This window comes from Brachyhypopomus gauderio, chromosome 1 (genome assembly GCF_052324685.1).
Source record: "Brachyhypopomus gauderio isolate BG-103 chromosome 1, BGAUD_0.2, whole genome shotgun sequence".
In the NCBI taxonomy this organism is placed as follows: Eukaryota; Metazoa; Chordata; class Actinopteri; order Gymnotiformes; family Hypopomidae; genus Brachyhypopomus; species Brachyhypopomus gauderio.
This window is the reverse complement of record NC_135211.1, coordinates 17,214,733-17,233,642: the sequence shown is the minus strand read 5'-3', so window position 1 is coordinate 17,233,642 and position 18,910 is coordinate 17,214,733. Positions and strand designations below refer to the sequence as shown.

Below are 18,910 nucleotides of genomic sequence, written 5' to 3'. Positions count from 1 at the left end.
ATTACAGTCAGTACTTCTAGAATGTCAGAATGCTGTTGACTGACTTTAGCTTCGGGACTAAAAGAGTGCTAATGCTGAGCTGGTCTGCAAACTCCACTCTAGGATTACAGTCTCCATTGTGCAACTGGGTTCTAGACTTCACTGAACATCAGACACTAGAGACACTCCACAACAGGTTATACCACTCCATCAATCTGAGCCTGGAGCCTGTATATCCTGCCTACCCATAACTGTCCCTAAACATCTTAGCATTTGGATCAAGTGATGAGAGAGCCTACTGTGAGGTGAGACAGCTAGACAAAAAGTTACAAGTATCACACACCCCTCTACTCATCAGCAGCACTACAGTGAGTGCTGAAGACCTCCCAGTCTATCTCTGGAATAACCGTCCTGCCACGACACAGAATGAAAAGCTGTACTGACTGAGAACAGCTCTAACCACTACTCTGTCCATCATACACTGTAAAAAGTTATATGGATAAATATATAAAAATCCATTTTCATTACTGGCACTGAGGATTGGTTTAACAATAAATAATTGGACTTATACACAGGGGCCATCATGGTCTGATGATGGGGAACTGGTCTTGTGACCGGAGGGTTGTGGGTTTGATTCCCAGGCCTGAGGCCAAGACTGAGGTACCCTTGAGCAAGGCACCTAACCCCAATCCCAACAAGAGATTATAGTTTTCTGGCCATAGTAGTGGACCACTCTGACTAGCACAGAGTCTTATTAGACACAGATGTGTGTAAAAACCCTAACAACACTCATAGCAGTACCACCATGTGGCTCCGCTGTGCTGAGAAGGATTCACTGACCAAATATATGCACTGCAATGGTCCTGTGTTCGGTAACTGAGTTGTGTAGTGGAGCGTTAAGGTAGGTGATCATTATAAAATGAGCAGTGACTGCAGGTTCAAAGAAATTGTATTGAGTAAACTAGTAAGCCAGTCTATATTCAAAAACAGATGCCAATAAGATTAAATTAATATTATTTTGTATACCGCTCAGAAAAATAAAGGGAACACTTATACAACACAATGTGACTCCAAGTCAACCACACTTCTTTTAAACCAATCTGTTCAGTTAGGAAGCAACACTGATCGTGAATCAATTTCACCTGCTGTTGTGCAAATGGAACTGAAAACAGGTAGAAATGAGAGGCAAATATCAAGACACCCCCCATAAAGGAGGTTCTGCAGGTGGAGACCACAGACCTTTTCTCTGTTCTCATCCTTTCTGGCTGATGTTTTGGTCACTTTGGCATTTTGTCAGTTCTCTCACCATAGAGGTAGTAGCATGATGTGGTGTCTACAATCCACAGAAGTTGCTCAGGTAGTGCAGATCATCCAGGATGGCACATCAATGTGAGCTGTGGCAAGAAGGTTTGCTGTGTCTGACAGCAGTGTCCAGAGCATGGAGCAGATACCAGGAGACAGGCCAGTACACCAGGAGACATGGAGGGGGCCTTAGAAGGGCAACAACCCAGCAGCAGGACCACTAACTCCTCCTTTGTGCAAGGAGGAACAGGAGGAGCAGTGCCAGAGCCCTGCAAAATGACCTCCAACAGGCCACTAATATCCATGTTTCTGTTCAAACTGTCAGAAACAGACACCATGAGGGAGGTATGAGGGCCTGATGTCCACAAGTGGGGCTTGTGCTTACAGCCCAACACCGTGCAGGGAGATTGGCATTTACCAGAGAACACCAAGATTCGAAGATTCACCGTTGGTGTCCTGTGCTCTTCACGGATGAGAGCAGATTCACAATGAGCACGTGACAGATGTGACACAGTCTGGAGACACCATGGAGAATGTTCTGCTGTCTGCAACGTCCTTCAGCATGACTGGTTTGGCAGTGGGTCAGGAATGGTGTGGGGAGGCATTTATTTGGAGGGCCGCACAAATGCTGCGGCCATTTTTCTCTGGTCGCACTGTCTAAGCGAAATCAGTGGTCGCAAACGCGTGGTAAAAAAAATCACTGTTTTCATCGGTTTGTAGGAGGTACTTCCCAGAGTTTTCCTAATATGACATAACTGAATGTCCACTTTCTCTCATCCCGTTAGAAGAATTCGCATTTTGCGCTTCTGTTTCTTTTTGACCCTGCTTGAATTTTAATTTCACGTTTGGACCATTCAAAAACATTGTGGAACTGTTCAAAAGATATTAATAGATAAGCAGACCGTTACATTATATTCTTCTTTATTGTTTCCTGAAGTTTTATCCCAGTCTGTACAGTTTAAGGTAGTTTTTTAAGGGTCCCAAGACAACGTGTTGGCCCGATGAACCATGATAACAGCGGGCACGGCCACATGCTAAAACTAGCGCACATTTCTTGATCACAAGATTTCCTTTCGTTTTAGGTTAATTGCATTAAAAAATAGGGCCAATTTAAATGTGAATATCTTTGGACTGACTTGATCAAATCTGACAATTGAGCTATGGACTGGCCTGCCTGTTCCCAGACCTGAATCTAATCGAGCACATTTGGGACATCATGTCTCATTCCATCCACCAACGCCATGTTGCACTACTGACTGTCCAGGAGTTGACTGACACTTTAATCCAGGTCTGAGAGGAGATTCCTCAGGAGAACATCTGCCGTCTCATCAGGAGCATGTCCAGGTGTTGTAGGGAGGTCATACAGGTACGTGGAGTCCACAAACACTACTGAACCTCATTTTAATTTGTCTTGAGGAATTTCCACTGAAGTTGGATCAGCTTGTCATTTGATTTTCCACTATGATTTTGAGTATAATTGCAAATCCAGACCTCCATGGGATAATTTTGATTTACATTTATCATTTTTTGTTATTTTGTTCCCAATGCATTCCACTATGTAATAAATAAAGATTTTCAACTGGAATATTTTATTCATTGAGATCTAGGATGTGCTCCCTTTATTTTTTGAGCAGTATACTTACAAAATAAACTACATACACAAAGGCCAAAACTCAGCTTACTGTGGTCTATTTTAACAATATGTTAACAAGTTAAAATTAAGTGCTTTTACCCCCCATGTTCAAATCAAAATGCAGTACTACAACCATCCTTAGAATTCTTACCTGAAGGTTCCTGATTTGTAGAAATTGCCTCTTCATTTTGTTCAGCATCACTAGACACATCTACTTCATCTAGCAAAATGACAACCATCATTTAGTAGATTACATAAACATGAGAATGTGTAACAATAGCTAAGGATACAAAAAACAAGACTGATCGGGTTAATTTATATCACTTACCCATGGGGTCAATCACGATATCATCCAGCTTAAGTCCATGAACCTCCTTCAGCTTCCCTTTCTCCATGGCAAGGAGAAGCTTACTCATTTTTGCCAACTGCAATGTGCTTTCTGGAAGACGATAGAAGTCCCGATGCACTCTGATATCATGGCCCATGAAGCTTGCCAGTTGATCCATCTCATGCTCCTTCAAATTTAAAACCGCTGACAATGTGGCAACTTGCTTACGCAACTGTGTAGAAGAAATGGCATCTGGATTTTTAGTGCCACTAGCGTTGGCATATTCTCGAATGCAGTCAGCCCCCCGATAACTTGTCAAAGCATTTGGCCGTGCAAAAAGGAAGCCATTCTCGGCAGGTACAAACTCTTGTCTCATTCTGATGAGAGCATCCAAAGAACTGACCATGTCAGGTGTCAGTAGAACTGGCACTTTTCTACCTCGCTTACCGCGAATTTCAACTCTTTCAAAATGGCTACAGAGTTTCTTTTCAAACTCACTAAGACCCAGGGCAATATCTTGCTGCAACTGCGTCTTCACTCGAGAGATATAATTTTTAAGTGGCATCTTAGAAACTTCACCCTCTCTCCTTCTGTTAAACAGAATGACCTGACTTAATGTCAGTTTGCAAAGAGTTGCATATCTTTTTGCATTGGGCTCTGCAAGCAAGGTACTCTTGGCATTCCTCTGCTCATTAGTTAAAAATGTGTGCAAATTCTTCACATCCTCAGTAAAGGGCAACACTTGGGGCTTGTTCCATTTGGCCTCAGTAAGAGTATTCAGTGCTGAAGATGAAACTACCTCATTCCATCTGGCTTCGTAGAGTCTTCTAAAGCTTTGGGCACTCTTTGCTGCCTGCTCTTGCCCAGAAATTAGTGCACTGCATTCTACACAAGAAGAAATTCTCATCAAGCTGTTGCCCAGCTTTAATGCCAATGAGGGTATTTTGTATGTATTTCCATGCTCATCATACCCTGCCACAGCTCTTACAGCTGCAATTACATGTGGAAAATTTGATGGTTTAATGAAGTCCTCCATGCATGATAGAGGAGTCAACTGTTTTGCTTTTAAAAGAAGTCGTGCAATCTCTCTCATTTTTTGTCTGATGTACTCATTTTTCCCTGGATTTGATTTTAGTCTATTGTACATTTGCTCTCCAAAAAGTATTATATACTTGTCTTGTCTCACAGCTGCTGAGATCTCATCCTGGGACATTTCACACACAATCTTCCAAAGACCTTCACTGACTTCAGAGGGGCATTGAAAACAGCTCTGAGACGCAACTCTTTTTCTCCCAGTTTTAGCAACTTGTTCTGGTTTCTGTGGGCAGATTTTTACATGTCTCCACAGTGATTTCCTGGAGTACAGACCGTGACAATGTGAACAATGTGTAAAATCTTGTGGATGTTTTAAGGTTTTGGGGCGGTTACATGCAACAATCTCTCCACTCCCCTTCTGCATGACCATGGCATTATGAGAGAAATTTCCTCTGTTTGTCAAGTGTCGTAATCTCACTCTTCTCTCTTTAGAATTTTTTGGGAAGCTAAAAGCCTTTGCCACTTCTGATTCATTGCTGTGTACAAACTCTAAGTGTCTGGAAATTTTAGAGTATGGCTTTTCACAGAAGTAACAAAACTGCTTTTTGTTATATCGCCAACTATTTTTAGAATTTGGCATTGATGCGACATATGTAGACTCATCATGAGCTGTGGATGATCTGCCAACGTTTTCATAGGATTCCTGTTCTAGTTGAGATTTAGGAAAGCTGATAATTTTCTTTTTGGGATAGGGCTTTGGAGAAGTGCTGTATTGCTTGCTGGAGAAGCTGCTCTCTGTGGAGCTATCACTTGTATCAGGTACATAGTCCACATCATCATAGTCAGTGTTGTCAGAACAATCCATGTCACTCGAAACCTATAAATAATTAAAAATGAAAATACTTGGATTTTAGTCACCAAAGCACCACATAACATTACATTTATTTTAGAACACAATAATGCAGTAAAATGTATATTTGGTAGCTATATAGTTTGTAAGAAAATACAGAAAACGGTTTTTTATGTAATTCAGTGATCGTTAACTGACTAAAGGACTCATACTGTTAATTATACCTGTATTACAATTGAACTGATTTACAAAGTACCTCTTCATTGTCTTCAATTGTCTTCTGTTTTGAGATAGAAATTGATGGGTTGTAACGTGATATTTTTGCCTGTGAAGGCTTAAATTCATCCAATACCTGTAGAAAAATGTACAAAAAATAATTAAATTGGCTTACCACATCTTTACATGTTAATCATTGGACTGAAGTTAGAAATAAGTCTAAACAAATTCGATAAATTCCATTGATTACTGCCAGAATTGAAAGTTCATTTCACATTATCCATGTAGTTTATTTGCACTAAAGGTCACTTAAGTATAAGAAAAATTGTATTTTGGAGGGGAAATGGCTAGTTACAAGAAAGTACGAGCACATCATGATTTCAGTGAGTTTGCCCTGGACCTAATAAAGGCTTATAACCCATAATGTAACTTGATTGTAAGGGTAACTTGATTGTAAGGAAAGGAAATAGGCAAAAAGCTAGATGAATACCAATTCTTAAGTATACAATAGTAAGGCAAAACCTCCAACTGACAAAATCAGGACGTTGATACACAGACTATCCATTCTGAAGTGGTGTAAAGTTAGGACGAAGGCCAAACACCTATTCTTAAGTATACAACAGTAAGACAAAATCTCCAACTGACAAAATCAGGACGTTGATACACAGAATGTTTATTCTGGAGTGGAGTAAAGTTAGGACACAAAGCTCTTTCTTAATTCGCAATGGTAAAAGAAACTCCAATGGACACATTCAGGACATTATTACTCACAATATCATGCGGAGGTGTACAGTTAGACCAAAACCCACACACTAGCAATTAGTGTTGTCAAAAAAATCGATATATCGATATGTATCGATACTGAACATTCTGAAACGGTACAATACTCGTTTCTCTTAAGTATCGATTCTTTTTACATAAAATGCGCTTTCGTTTGACCCACCCAAGCTGCCGTAATGCACAGGACAGTTTGTAATGCTAAAATGGCAGCTAAAGCAAACGCAGTGCTGTTGGATTCGAAGCAGATATAGATGGAAAACCGAAGGACATGAACAAACCAGTTTGCAAGCGGTGCTTTTGGAACATTTCAACGAAGGGCGCTAAAGCCTGGTTGAGTGACCACAGCGCTCGACTCCGCCCACCTCGCGTGAACGAGCGGTGGAGGCGTTTATACTTTCCGCTTTGCAGTGTTGTCCGAAACTATATGTGGTAGTATAAAATAAACACCCCTCAACAAAAGGGGAATTAGCATTTTAATGCTGCTTTGTGTTTCAGGTTTGAAAAGTGCTGGAATGTAGGCTAAAGTACTTGAAATGCTTGATATTGTAACTACTTCATTTCACAACAAATAGCTGTCTGACTGAACAGTGTGTATTACGTTAACAAATACGAGCCTCTTGTAATTCCAGGACGAAACATGAGAGAACGTGAAGACGTTAATCATGTTGGTGTTTAACTTTGATCATTGTATGTTCAGCGTTTGGTCCTTTCAATTAGATTTGTTTCGAGTTGTTTCGCAGATCATCCTATGTTTGGTTTTGTACTCTTTATTGAGTCAACGCGTTATTGTTTCCTGATGGTTCGTTAGTGAAGTTAGTTGATTTCGCCAGGTCTGTTTTGCGTTAGTCCGGTTTATTGTATTGTCCTTTTTGAATGCGTTTGTTTGTTTACTGTTTGTGTAATAACTCGTTCGTATTTTTGTATTCCTTGTCGTGTCTGAGAGGTGTTAGTTAACTAGTCTGTGTACTACTGTTCACTCAAGGAGTTTTACCATTGCATTCGCAGTATTTCGTTGTCTGAAGCTCCGAGTGTTAATGTAAATGAAATGCCTCGCCGTTCAAGAGCGATTCGAGCCGATCAGGTTAGGAGACGGGAGGAAACTCCTACCAATAAATCTGACTCTCAGCAGCATCTGTGTCCTTCTCCTAGTTCTTGCACGTTACATCCACCTTATAAAGGTGTATGAACCCTGCAAACATGGCGTTGTTCATTGCGCTGAAGCGCGGCACGCCCAAAGTTACAAAATTCGAGAGGTGCACGACCTCGCGTGCGCCGCGCTTCAGCGCGATGAACAAAGTTATGTTTGCAGGCAGTGTTGCCAGGTTCGCGGTTTTCATGCCAAATTGGGCTTGTTTGAAACTCCTTCCGCGGGTAAAAATTCTGGGGTCGCGGGGTGCGGTTTTTTGGGCTACTTTTGAGTTGGGCCACCGCGGGAGTTACAAGCGATATAATACTTAAATAGTGTCAATTTTAACCGCCCCGCTCAACAACTTACACTTCGCCAACCCCCCCGCTCAACAAATTACACTGACTTTGGGCTGGATATTTTTGTAGGACCTGGCAACCCTGTTTGCAGGGTTCATACACCTTGTGGAATTCAAACACTTGTATGTCACTTTCAAGATCCATTTCAATATTTCCCAGCACGAGCAAAGACACTTTGTCAGACGTTCAAAAGACGTCCACTGAAAAGCCAGAATGAAAGTTTTTGCGACGTCTTTTTTAAACGTCTTTTGACGTCTATTACTGTCGTTCAGTTTCAGTTTTTGCACGTTCACTGACATCCAATAAAGGTCCTAGTCAGACGTTCAGATAGAAAACTCGTCATAGATGTCCATGTTAAGTTAAGGTTAAGGTCCTAGTCACACTGTCAGATTTTGAACCAGTTTTGAACGTCCACCAGACATGCAAAATGGGTCTGGACTGACCGACGTGATACAGACATGATTTTAACGTCTTTCTGACGTTGGATGTTTGTTGGGATAAGTTAAGTTAAATATTTATACATATACTCGAAATTATTCGCTTTTTTTACCACATTATTTAATGGTGGTTTATTTTCAAAACGCCCAATCTTAACGTCTTCACGTTATCTCATGTTTCGTCCTGGAATTACAAGAGGCTCGTATTTGTTAACGTCATACAAGAGAACTGATCAGTCAGACACCTATTTGTTGTGAAATGTAGTTACAATTTCAAGCATTTTCAAACACAAAGCAACATTCATTTGTTTGTTTAGAAAAAAATAAAAAGGCTTTAAAACGAAAATTAGCACAGTATCTGACTTTGGTATCGAAAATGGTATCGAATTTCAATATTTTTTTAAGTATCGTATCGAAGTTGTAATTCTTAGTATCGTGACAAGCCTACTAGCAATACATTTACAAAACTATGACAAAAACTGCACTGGACAAAATCGAAATGTTACAGACTGACCATTTTGTAGAGGAGTAAAGATAGGACATTGCACTTTTACAACTATTTGTAATTTACAATGGTAAAAGACATTTGCAATCTTCAAAGGATAAAAAAATGAAGTCACTACATAACCTGTTCATTCTGTAGTGGACTAAAGTAAGAAGTTATTCTAAACAAGTACAAGCATGTTGTGATGTTCAGTGAGTTTGGACTGGACCTAACAATGTTGTTGTACTTTTTTCTTCTACTTTTAAAGATCTCTAAACCCATCATCAAGCCATCAATTAATGACTGAATGCAAAGATCATATTAACTTCTCTATGCAGTTTCTTACACTATAACGAAATGGGTAACTGGATTGTAAGAAAAAGATATGGGAATAAGCTAACATTACATTATGTTAATATTGTCAAGACAAAGCAATTTAGAATAGATAATGAATGCGTAACTTACCAACTCGGAGGCTTTGCGAGTCTGATCATTCGCAGTTTGGTCAAGGCTGTATTTCCTCTTGCCGTGAGATGTAGTTGGCGCAGAACTGCTTTCATTTATTATCTGTGGACACATTTACAAGAGATATATTTTTTTTCAGTACTGTGATACGTCCCAAAACTCTTTATTTTTAACATATGGATATCTGGAATCTTCAAATCACTAAACAACTGCAGTTTTCATTGAAATGAGAACCTAATTATCAATGTTTGCTTCTACATTTACAATGGACAAAATCAATACATTGTTACACACACTATTCTGAAGTTGTACAAAGTTAGGACGAGTGAAACACCAATTCTTAAATATACAATAGTAAGACAAAACTGCCAACTGACAAAATCAGGACGTTGATACACAGACTATCCATTCTGAAGTGGTGTAAAGTTAGGACGAAGGCCAAACACCTATTCTTAAGTATACAATAGTAAGACAAAACCTCCAACTGACAAAATCAGGACGTTGATACACAGAATGTCTATTCTGGAGTGGAGTAAAGTTAGGACACAAAGCTCTTTCTTAATTTCCAATGGTAAAAGAAACTCCAATGGACACATTCAGGACATTATTACTCACACTATTATGCAGAGGTGTACAGTTAGACTAAAACCCAAACTCTAGCAATACATTTACAAAACTATGACAAAAACTGAACTGGACAAAATCGAAATGTTACAGACTGACCATTTTGTAGAGGAGTAAAGATAGGACATTGCACTTTTACAACTATTTGTAATTTACAATGGTAAAAGACATTTGCAATCTTCAAAGGATAAAATCATGAAGTCACTACACAACGTGTTCATTATGTAGTGGACTGAAGTAAGAAGTTATTCTAAGCAAGTACAAGCATGTTGTGTTGTTCAGTGAGTTTGTACTGGACCTAACAATGTTGTTGTACTTTTTTCTTCAACTTTTAAAGATCTCTAAACCCATCATCAAGCCATCAATTAATGACTGAATGCAAAGATCATATTAACTTCCCTATGCAGTTTCTTACACTATAACGAAATGGGTAACTGGATTGTAAGAAAAAGATATGGGAATAAGCTAACATTACATTATGTTAATATTGTCAAGACAAAGCAATTTAGAATAGATAATGAATGCGTAACTTACCAACTCAGAGGCTTTGCGAGCCTGATCATTCGCAGTTGGGTCAAGGCTGTATTTCCCCTTGCCGTGAGATGTAGTTGGCACAGAACTGCTTTCATTTATTATCTGTGGACACATTTACAAGAGATATATTTTTTTTTCAGTACTGTGATACGTCCCAAAACTCTTTATTTTTAACATATGGATATCTGGAAGTCTTCAAATCACTAAACAACTGCAGTTTTCATTGAAATGAGAACCTAATTATCAATGTTTGCTTCTACATTTACAATGGACAAAATCAAGACATTGTTACACACACTATTCTGAAGTTGTACAAAGTTAGGACGAGTGAAACACCAATTCTTAAATATACAATAGTAAGACAAAACTGCCAACTGACAAAATCAGGACGTTGATACACAGACTATCCATTCTGAAGTGGTGTAAAGTTAGGACGAAGGCCAAACACCTATTCTTAAGTATACAATAGTAAGACAAAACCTCCAACTGACAAAATCAGGACGTTGATACACAGAATGTCTATTCTGGAGTGGAGTAAAGTTAGGACACAAAGCTCTTTCTTAATTTGCAATGGTAAAAGGAACTCCAATGGACACATTCAGGACATTATTACTCACACTATTATGCAGAGGTGTACAGTTAGACTAAAACCCAAACTCTAGCAATACATTTACAAAACTATGACAAAAACTGAACTGGACAAAATCGAAATGTTACACACTGACCATTTTGTAGAGGAGTAAAGATAGGACATTGCACTTTTACAACTATTTGTAATTTACAATGGTAAAAAACATTTGCAATCTTCAAAGGATAAAATCATGAAGTCACTACATAACCTGTTCATTCTGTAGTGGACTGAAGTAAGAAGTTATTCTAAACAAGTACAAGCATGTTGTGATGTTCAGTGAGTTTGGACTGGACCTAACAATGTTGTTGTACTTTTTTCTTCAACTTTTAAAGATCTCTAAACCCATCATCAAGCCATCAATTAATGACTGAATGCAAAGATCATATTAACTTCTCTATGCAGTTTCTTACACTATAATGAAATGGGTAACTGGATTGTAAGAAAAAGATATGGGAATAAGCTAACATTACATTATGTTAATATTGTCAAGACAAAGCAATTTAGAATAGATAATGAATGCGTAACTTACCAACTCAGAGGCTTTGCGAGCCTGATCATTCGCAGTTGGGTCAAGGCTGTATTTCCCCTTGCCGTGAGATGTAGTTGGCGCAGAACTGCTTTCATTTATTATCTGTGGACACATTTACAAGAGATATATTTTTTTTCAGTACTGTGATACGTCCCAAAACTCTTTATTTTTAACATATGGATATCTGGAATCTTCAAATCACTAAACAACTGCAGTTTTCATTGAAATGAGAACCTAATTATCAATGTTTGCTTCTACATTTACAATGGACAAAATCAAGACATTGTTACACACACTATTCTGAAGTTGTACAAAGTTAGGACGAGTGAAACACCAATTCTTAAATATACAATAGTAAGACAAAACTGCCAACTGACAAAATCAGGACGTTGATACACAGACTATCCATTCTGAAGTGGTGTAAAGTTAGGACGAAGGCCAAACACCTATTCTTAAGTATACAATAGTAAGACAAAACCTCCAACTGACAAAATCAGGACGTTGATACACAGAATGTCTATTCTGGAGTGGAGTAAAGTTAGGACACAAAGCTCTTTCTTAATTTGCAATGGTAAAAGAAATTCCAATGGACACATTCAGGACATTATTACTCACACTATTATGCAGAGGTGTACAGTTAGACTAAAACCCAAACTCTAGCAATACATTTACAAAACTATGACAAAAACTGCACTGGACAAAATCGAAATGTTACACACTGACCATTTTGTAGAGGAGTAAAGATAGGACATTGCACTTTTACAACTATTTGTAATTTACAATGGTAAAAGACATTTGCAATCTTCAAAGGATAAAATCATGAAGTCACTACATAACCTGTTCATTCTGTAGTGGACTGAAGTAAGAAGTTATTCTAAGCAAGTACAAGCATGTTGTAATGTTCAGTGAGTTTGTACTGGACATAATGTTGTTGTACTTTTTTCTTCAACTTTTAAAGATCTCTAAACCCATCATCAAGCCATCAATTAATGACTGAATGCAAAGATCATATTAACTTCCCTATGCAGTTTCTTACACTATAACGAAATGGGTAACTGGATTGTAAGAAAAAGATATGGGAATAAGCTAACATTACATTATGTTAATATTGTCAAGACAAAGCAATTTAGAATAGATAATGAATGCGTAACTTACAAACTCAGAGGCTTTGCGAGCCTGATCATTCGCAGTTGGGTCAAGGCTGTATTTCCCCTTGCCGTGAGATGTAGTTGGCACAGAACTGCTTTCATTTATTATCTGTGGACACATTTACAAGAGATATATTTTTTTTCAGTACTGTGATACGTCCCAAACTCTTTATTTTCAACATATGGATATCTGGAAGTCTTCAAATCACTAAACAACTGCAGTTTTCATTGAAATGAGAACCTAATTATCAATGTTTGCTTCTACATTTACAATGGACAAAATCAAGACATTGTTACACACACTATTCTGAAGTTGTACAAAGTTAGGACGAGTGAAACACCAATTCTTAAATATACAATAGTAAGACAAAACTGCCAACTGACAAAATCAGGACGTTGATACACAGACTATCCATTCTGAAGTGGTGTAAAGTTAGGACGAAGGCCAAACACCTATTCTTAAGTATACAATAGTAAGACAAAACCTCCAACTGACAAAATCAGGACGTTGATACACAGAATGTCTATTCTGGAGTGGAGTAAAGTTAGGACACAAAGCTCTTTCTTAATTTGCAATGGTAAAAGAAATTCCAATGGACACATTCAGGACATTATTACTCACACTATTATGCAGAGGTGTACAGTTAGACTAAAACCCAAACTCTAGCAATACATTTACAAAACTATGACAAAAACTGCACTGGACAAAATCGAAATGTTACACACTGACCATTTTGTAGAGGAGTAAAGATAGGACATTGCACTTTTACAACTATTTGTAATTTACAATGGTAAAAGACATTTGCAATCTTCAAAGGATAAAATCATGAAGTCACTACATAACCTGTTCATTCTGTAGTGGACTGAAGTAAGAAGTTATTCTAAGCAAGTACAAGCATGTTGTAATGTTCAGTGAGTTTGTACTGGACATAATGTTGTTGTACTTTTTTCTTCAACTTTTAAAGATCTCTAAACCCATCATCAAGCCATCAATTAATGACTGAATGCAAAGATCATATTAACTTCTCTGTGCAGTTTCTTACACTATAATGAAATGGGTAACTGGATTGTAAGAAAAAGATATGGGAATAAGCTAACATTACATTATGTTAATATTGTCAAGACAAAGCAATTTAGAATAGATAATGAATGCGTAACTTACCAACTCAGAGGCTTTGCGAGCCTGATCATTCGCAGTTGGGTCAAGGCTGTATTTCCCCTTGCCGTGAGATGTAGTTGGCACAGAACTGCTTTCATTTATTATCTGTGGACACATTTACAAGAGATATATTTTTTTTTCAGTACTGTGATACGTCCCAAAACTCTTTATTTTTAACATATGGATATCTGGAAGTCTTCAAATCACTAAACAACTGCAGTTTTCATTGAAATGAGAACCTAATTATCAATGTTTGCTTCTACATTTACAATGGACAAAATCAAGACATTGTTACACACACTATTCTGAAGTTGTACAAAGTTAGGACGAGTGAAACACCAATTCTTAAATATACAATAGTAAGACAAAACTGCCAACTGACAAAATCAGGACGTTGATACACAGACTATCCATTCTGAAGTGGTGTAAAGTTAGGACGAAGGCCAAACACCTATTCTTAAGTATACAATAGTAAGACAAAACCTCCAACTGACAAAATCAGGACGTTGATACACAGAATGTCTATTCTGGAGTGGAGTAAAGTTAGGACACAAAGCTCTTTCTTAATTTGCAATGGTAAAAGGAACTCCAATGGACACATTCAGGACATTATTACTCACACTATTATGCAGAGGTGTACAGTTAGACTAAAACCCAAACTCTAGCAATACATTTACAAAACTATGACAAAAACTGAACTGGACAAAATCGAAATGTTACACACTGACCATTTTGTAGAGGAGTAAAGATAGGACATTGCACTTTTACAACTATTTGTAATTTACAATGGTAAAAAACATTTGCAATCTTCAAAGGATAAAATCATGAAGTCACTACATAACCTGTTCATTCTGTAGTGGACTGAAGTAAGAAGTTATTCTAAACAAGTACAAGCATGTTGTGATGTTCAGTGAGTTTGGACTGGACCTAACAATGTTGTTGTACTTTTTTCTTCAACTTTTAAAGATCTCTAAACCCATCATCAAGCCATCAATTAATGACTGAATGCAAAGATCATATTAACTTCTCTATGCAGTTTCTTACACTATAATGAAATGGGTAACTGGATTGTAAGAAAAAGATATGGGAATAAGCTAACATTACATTATGTTAATATTGTCAAGACAAAGCAATTTAGAATAGATAATGAATGCGTAACTTACCAACTCAGAGGCTTTGCGAGCCTGATCATTCGCAGTTGGGTCAAGGCTGTATTTCCCCTTGCCGTGAGATGTAGTTGGCGCAGAACTGCTTTCATTTATTATCTGTGGACACATTTACAAGAGATATATTTTTTTTCAGTACTGTGATACGTCCCAAAACTCTTTATTTTTAACATATGGATATCTGGAATCTTCAAATCACTAAACAACTGCAGTTTTCATTGAAATGAGAACCTAATTATCAATGTTTGCTTCTACATTTACAATGGACAAAATCAAGACATTGTTACACACACTATTCTGAAGTTGTACAAAGTTAGGACGAGTGAAACACCAATTCTTAAATATACAATAGTAAGACAAAACTGCCAACTGACAAAATCAGGACGTTGATACACAGACTATCCATTCTGAAGTGGTGTAAAGTTAGGACGAAGGCCAAACACCTATTCTTAAGTATACAATAGTAAGACAAAACCTCCAACTGACAAAATCAGGACGTTGATACACAGAATGTCTATTCTGGAGTGGAGTAAAGTTAGGACACAAAGCTCTTTCTTAATTTGCAATGGTAAAAGAAATTCCAATGGACACATTCAGGACATTATTACTCACACTATTATGCAGATGTGTACAGTTAGACTAAAACCCAAACTCTAGCAATACATTTACAAAACTATGACAAAAACTGCACTGGACAAAATCGAAATGTTACAGACTGACCATTTTGTAGAGGAGTAAAGATAGGACATTGCACTTTTACAACTATTTGTAATTTACAATGGTAAAAGACATTTGCAATCTTCAAAGGATAAAAAAATGAAGTCACTACACAAGCTGTTCATTCTGTAGTGGACTGAGGTAAGAAGTTATTCTAAGCAAGTACAAGCATGTTGTAATGTTCAGTGAGTTTGTACTGGACATAATGTTGTTGTACTTTTTTCTTCAACTTTTAAAGATCTCTAAACCCATCATCAAGCCATCAATTAATGACTGAATGCAAAGATCATATTAACTTCTCTGTGCAGTTTCTTACACTATAATGAAATGGGTAACTGGATTGTAAGAAAAAGATATGGGAATAAGCTAACATTACATTATGTTAATATTGTCAAGACAAAGCAATTTAGAATAGATAATGAATGCGTAACTTACCAACTCAGAGGCTTTGCGAGCCTGATCATTAGCAGTTGGGTCAAGGCTGTATTTCCCCTTGCCGTGAGATGTAGTTGGCACAGAACTGCTTTCATTTATTATCTGTGGACACATTTACAAGAGATATATTTTTTTTCAGTACTGTGATACGTCCCAAAACTCTTTATTTTTAACATATGGATATCTGGAAGTCTTCAAATCACTAAACAACTGCAGTTTTCATTGAAATGAGAACCTAATTATCAATGTTTGCTTCTACATTTACAATGGACAAAATCAAGACATTGTTACACACACTATTCTGAAGTTGTACAAAGTTAGGACGAGTGAAACACCAATTCTTAAATATACAATAGTAAGACAAAACTGCCAACTGACAAAATCAGGACGTTGATACACAGACTATCCATTCTGAAGTGGTGTAAAGTTAGGACGAAGGCCAAACACCTATTCTTAAGTATACAATAGTAAGACAAAACCTCCAACTGACAAAATCAGGACGTTGATACACAGAATGTCTATTCTGGAGTGGAGTAAAGTTAGGACACAAAGCTCTTTCTTAATTTGCAATGGTAAAAGAAATTCCAATGGACACATTCAGGACATTATTACTCACACTATTATGCAGAGGTGTACAGTTAGACTAAAACCCAAACTCTAGCAATACATTTACAAAACTATGACAAAAACTGAACTGGACAAAATCGAAATGTTACAGACTGACCATTTTGTAGAGGAGTAAAGATAGGACATTGCACTTTTACAACTATTTGTAATTTACAATGGTAAAAGACATTTGCAATCTTCAAAGGATAAAATCATGAAGTCACTACACAACGTGTTCATTATGTAGTGGACTGAAGTAAGAAGTTATTCTAAGCAAGTACAAGCATGTTGTGTTGTTCAGTGAGTTTGTACTGGACCTAACAATGTTGTTGTACTTTTTTCTTCAACTTTTAAAGATCTCTAAACCCATCATCAAGCCATCAATTAATGACTGAATGCAAAGATCATATTAACTTCCCTATGCAGTTTCTTACACTATAACGAAATGGGTAACTGGATTGTAAGAAAAAGATATGGGAATAAGCTAACATTACATTATGTTAATATTGTCAAGACAAAGCAATTTAGAATAGATAATGAATGCGTAACTTACCAACTCAGAGGCTTTGCGAGCCTGATCATTCGCAGTTGGGTCAAGGCTGTATTTCCCCTTGCCGTGAGATGTAGTTGGCACAGAACTGCTTTCATTTATTATCTGTGGACACATTTACAAGAGATATATTTTTTTTTCAGTACTGTGATACGTCCCAAAACTCTTTATTTTTAACATATGGATATCTGGAAGTCTTCAAATCACTAAACAACTGCAGTTTTCATTGAAATGAGAACCTAATTATCAATGTTTGCTTCTACATTTACAATGGACAAAATCAAGACATTGTTACACACACTATTCTGAAGTTGTACAAAGTTAGGACGAGTGAAACACCAATTCTTAAATATACAATAGTAAGACAAAACTGCCAACTGACAAAATCAGGACGTTGATACACAGACTATCCATTCTGAAGTGGTGTAAAGTTAGGACGAAGGCCAAACACCTATTCTTAAGTATACAATAGTAAGACAAAACCTCCAACTGACAAAATCAGGACGTTGATACACAGAATGTCTATTCTGGAGTGGAGTAAAGTTAGGACACAAAGCTCTTTCTTAATTTGCAATGGTTAAAAGGAACTCAATGGACACATTCAGGACATTATACTCACACTATTATGCAGAGGTGGTACAGTTAGACTAAAACCCAAACTCTAGCAATACATTTACAAAACTATGACAAAAACTGAACTGGACAAAATCGAAATGTTACACACTGACCATTTTGTAGAAGGAGTAAAGATAGGACATTGCACTTTTACAACTATTTGTAATTTACAATGGTAAAAAACATTTGCAATCTTCAAAGGATAAAATCATGAAGTCACTACATAACCTGTTCATTCTGTAGTGGACTGAAGGTAAGAAGTTATTCTAAACAAGTACAAGCATGTTGTGATGTTCAGTGAGTTTGGACTGGACCTAACAATGTTGTTGTACTTTTTTCTTCAACTTTTAAAGATCTCTAAACCCATCATCAAGCCATCAATTAATGACTGAATGCAAAGATCATATTAACTTCTCTATGCAGTTTCTTACACTATAATGAAATGGGTAACTGGATTGTAAGAAAAAGATATGGGAATAAGCTAACATTACATTATGTTAATATTGTCAAGACAAAGCATTTTAGAATAGATAATGAATGCGTAACTTACCAACTCAGAGGCTTTGCGAGCCTGATCATTCGCAGTTGGGTCAAGGCTGTATTTCCCCTTGCCGTGAGATGTAGTTGGCGCAGAACTGCTTTCATTTATTATCTGTGGACACATTTACAAGAGATATATTTTTTTTTCAGTACTGTGATACGTCCCAAAACTCTTTATTTTTAACATATGGATCCTGGAATCTTCAAATCACTAAACAACTGCTAGTTTTCATTGAAATGAGAACCTAATTATCAATGTTTGCTTCTACATTTACAATGGACAAAATCAAGACATTGTTACACACACTATTCTGAAGTTGTACAAAGTTAGGGACGAGTGAAACACCAATTCTTAAATATACAATAGTAAGACAAAACTGCAACTGACAAAATCAGGACGTTGATACACAGACTATCCATTCTGAAGTGGTGTAAAGTTAGGACGAAGGCCAAACACCTATTCTTAAGTATACAATAGTAAGACAAAACCTCCAACTGACAAAATCAGGGACGTTGATACACAGATGTCTATTCTGGAGTGGGAGTAAAGTTAGGACACAAAGCTCTTTCTTAATTTGCAATGGTAAAAGGAAATTCCAATGGACACATTCAGGACATATTACTCACACTATTATGCAGAGGTGTACAGTTAGACTAAACCC

General features: G+C 37.2%; 2 protein-coding genes across 2 annotated transcripts in view; one reads left to right on the top strand and one right to left on the bottom strand.

The window, feature by feature from the left end:
• Positions 1-18,910, top strand: part of tox3 (TOX high mobility group box family member 3) — a 118,035-nt gene that overhangs the window by 28,986 nt on the left and 70,139 nt on the right.
• LOC143525983 (uncharacterized) overlaps positions 1-18,910 on the bottom strand; it is a 58,048-nt gene that overhangs the window by 3,292 nt on the left and 35,846 nt on the right. Inside the window, exons 7-11 of the mRNA XM_077020496.1 lie at positions 10,153-10,254; positions 8,995-9,096; positions 5,384-5,479; positions 3,243-5,154; positions 3,066-3,134 (exon numbers count right to left, since the gene is read on the bottom strand). Coding sequence (XP_076876611.1) covers positions 3,066-3,134; positions 3,243-5,154; positions 5,384-5,479; positions 8,995-9,096; positions 10,153-10,254 — 2,281 coding nt within the window. The remainder of the gene's footprint in view (positions 1-3,065; positions 3,135-3,242; positions 5,155-5,383; positions 5,480-8,994; positions 9,097-10,152; positions 10,255-18,910) is intronic.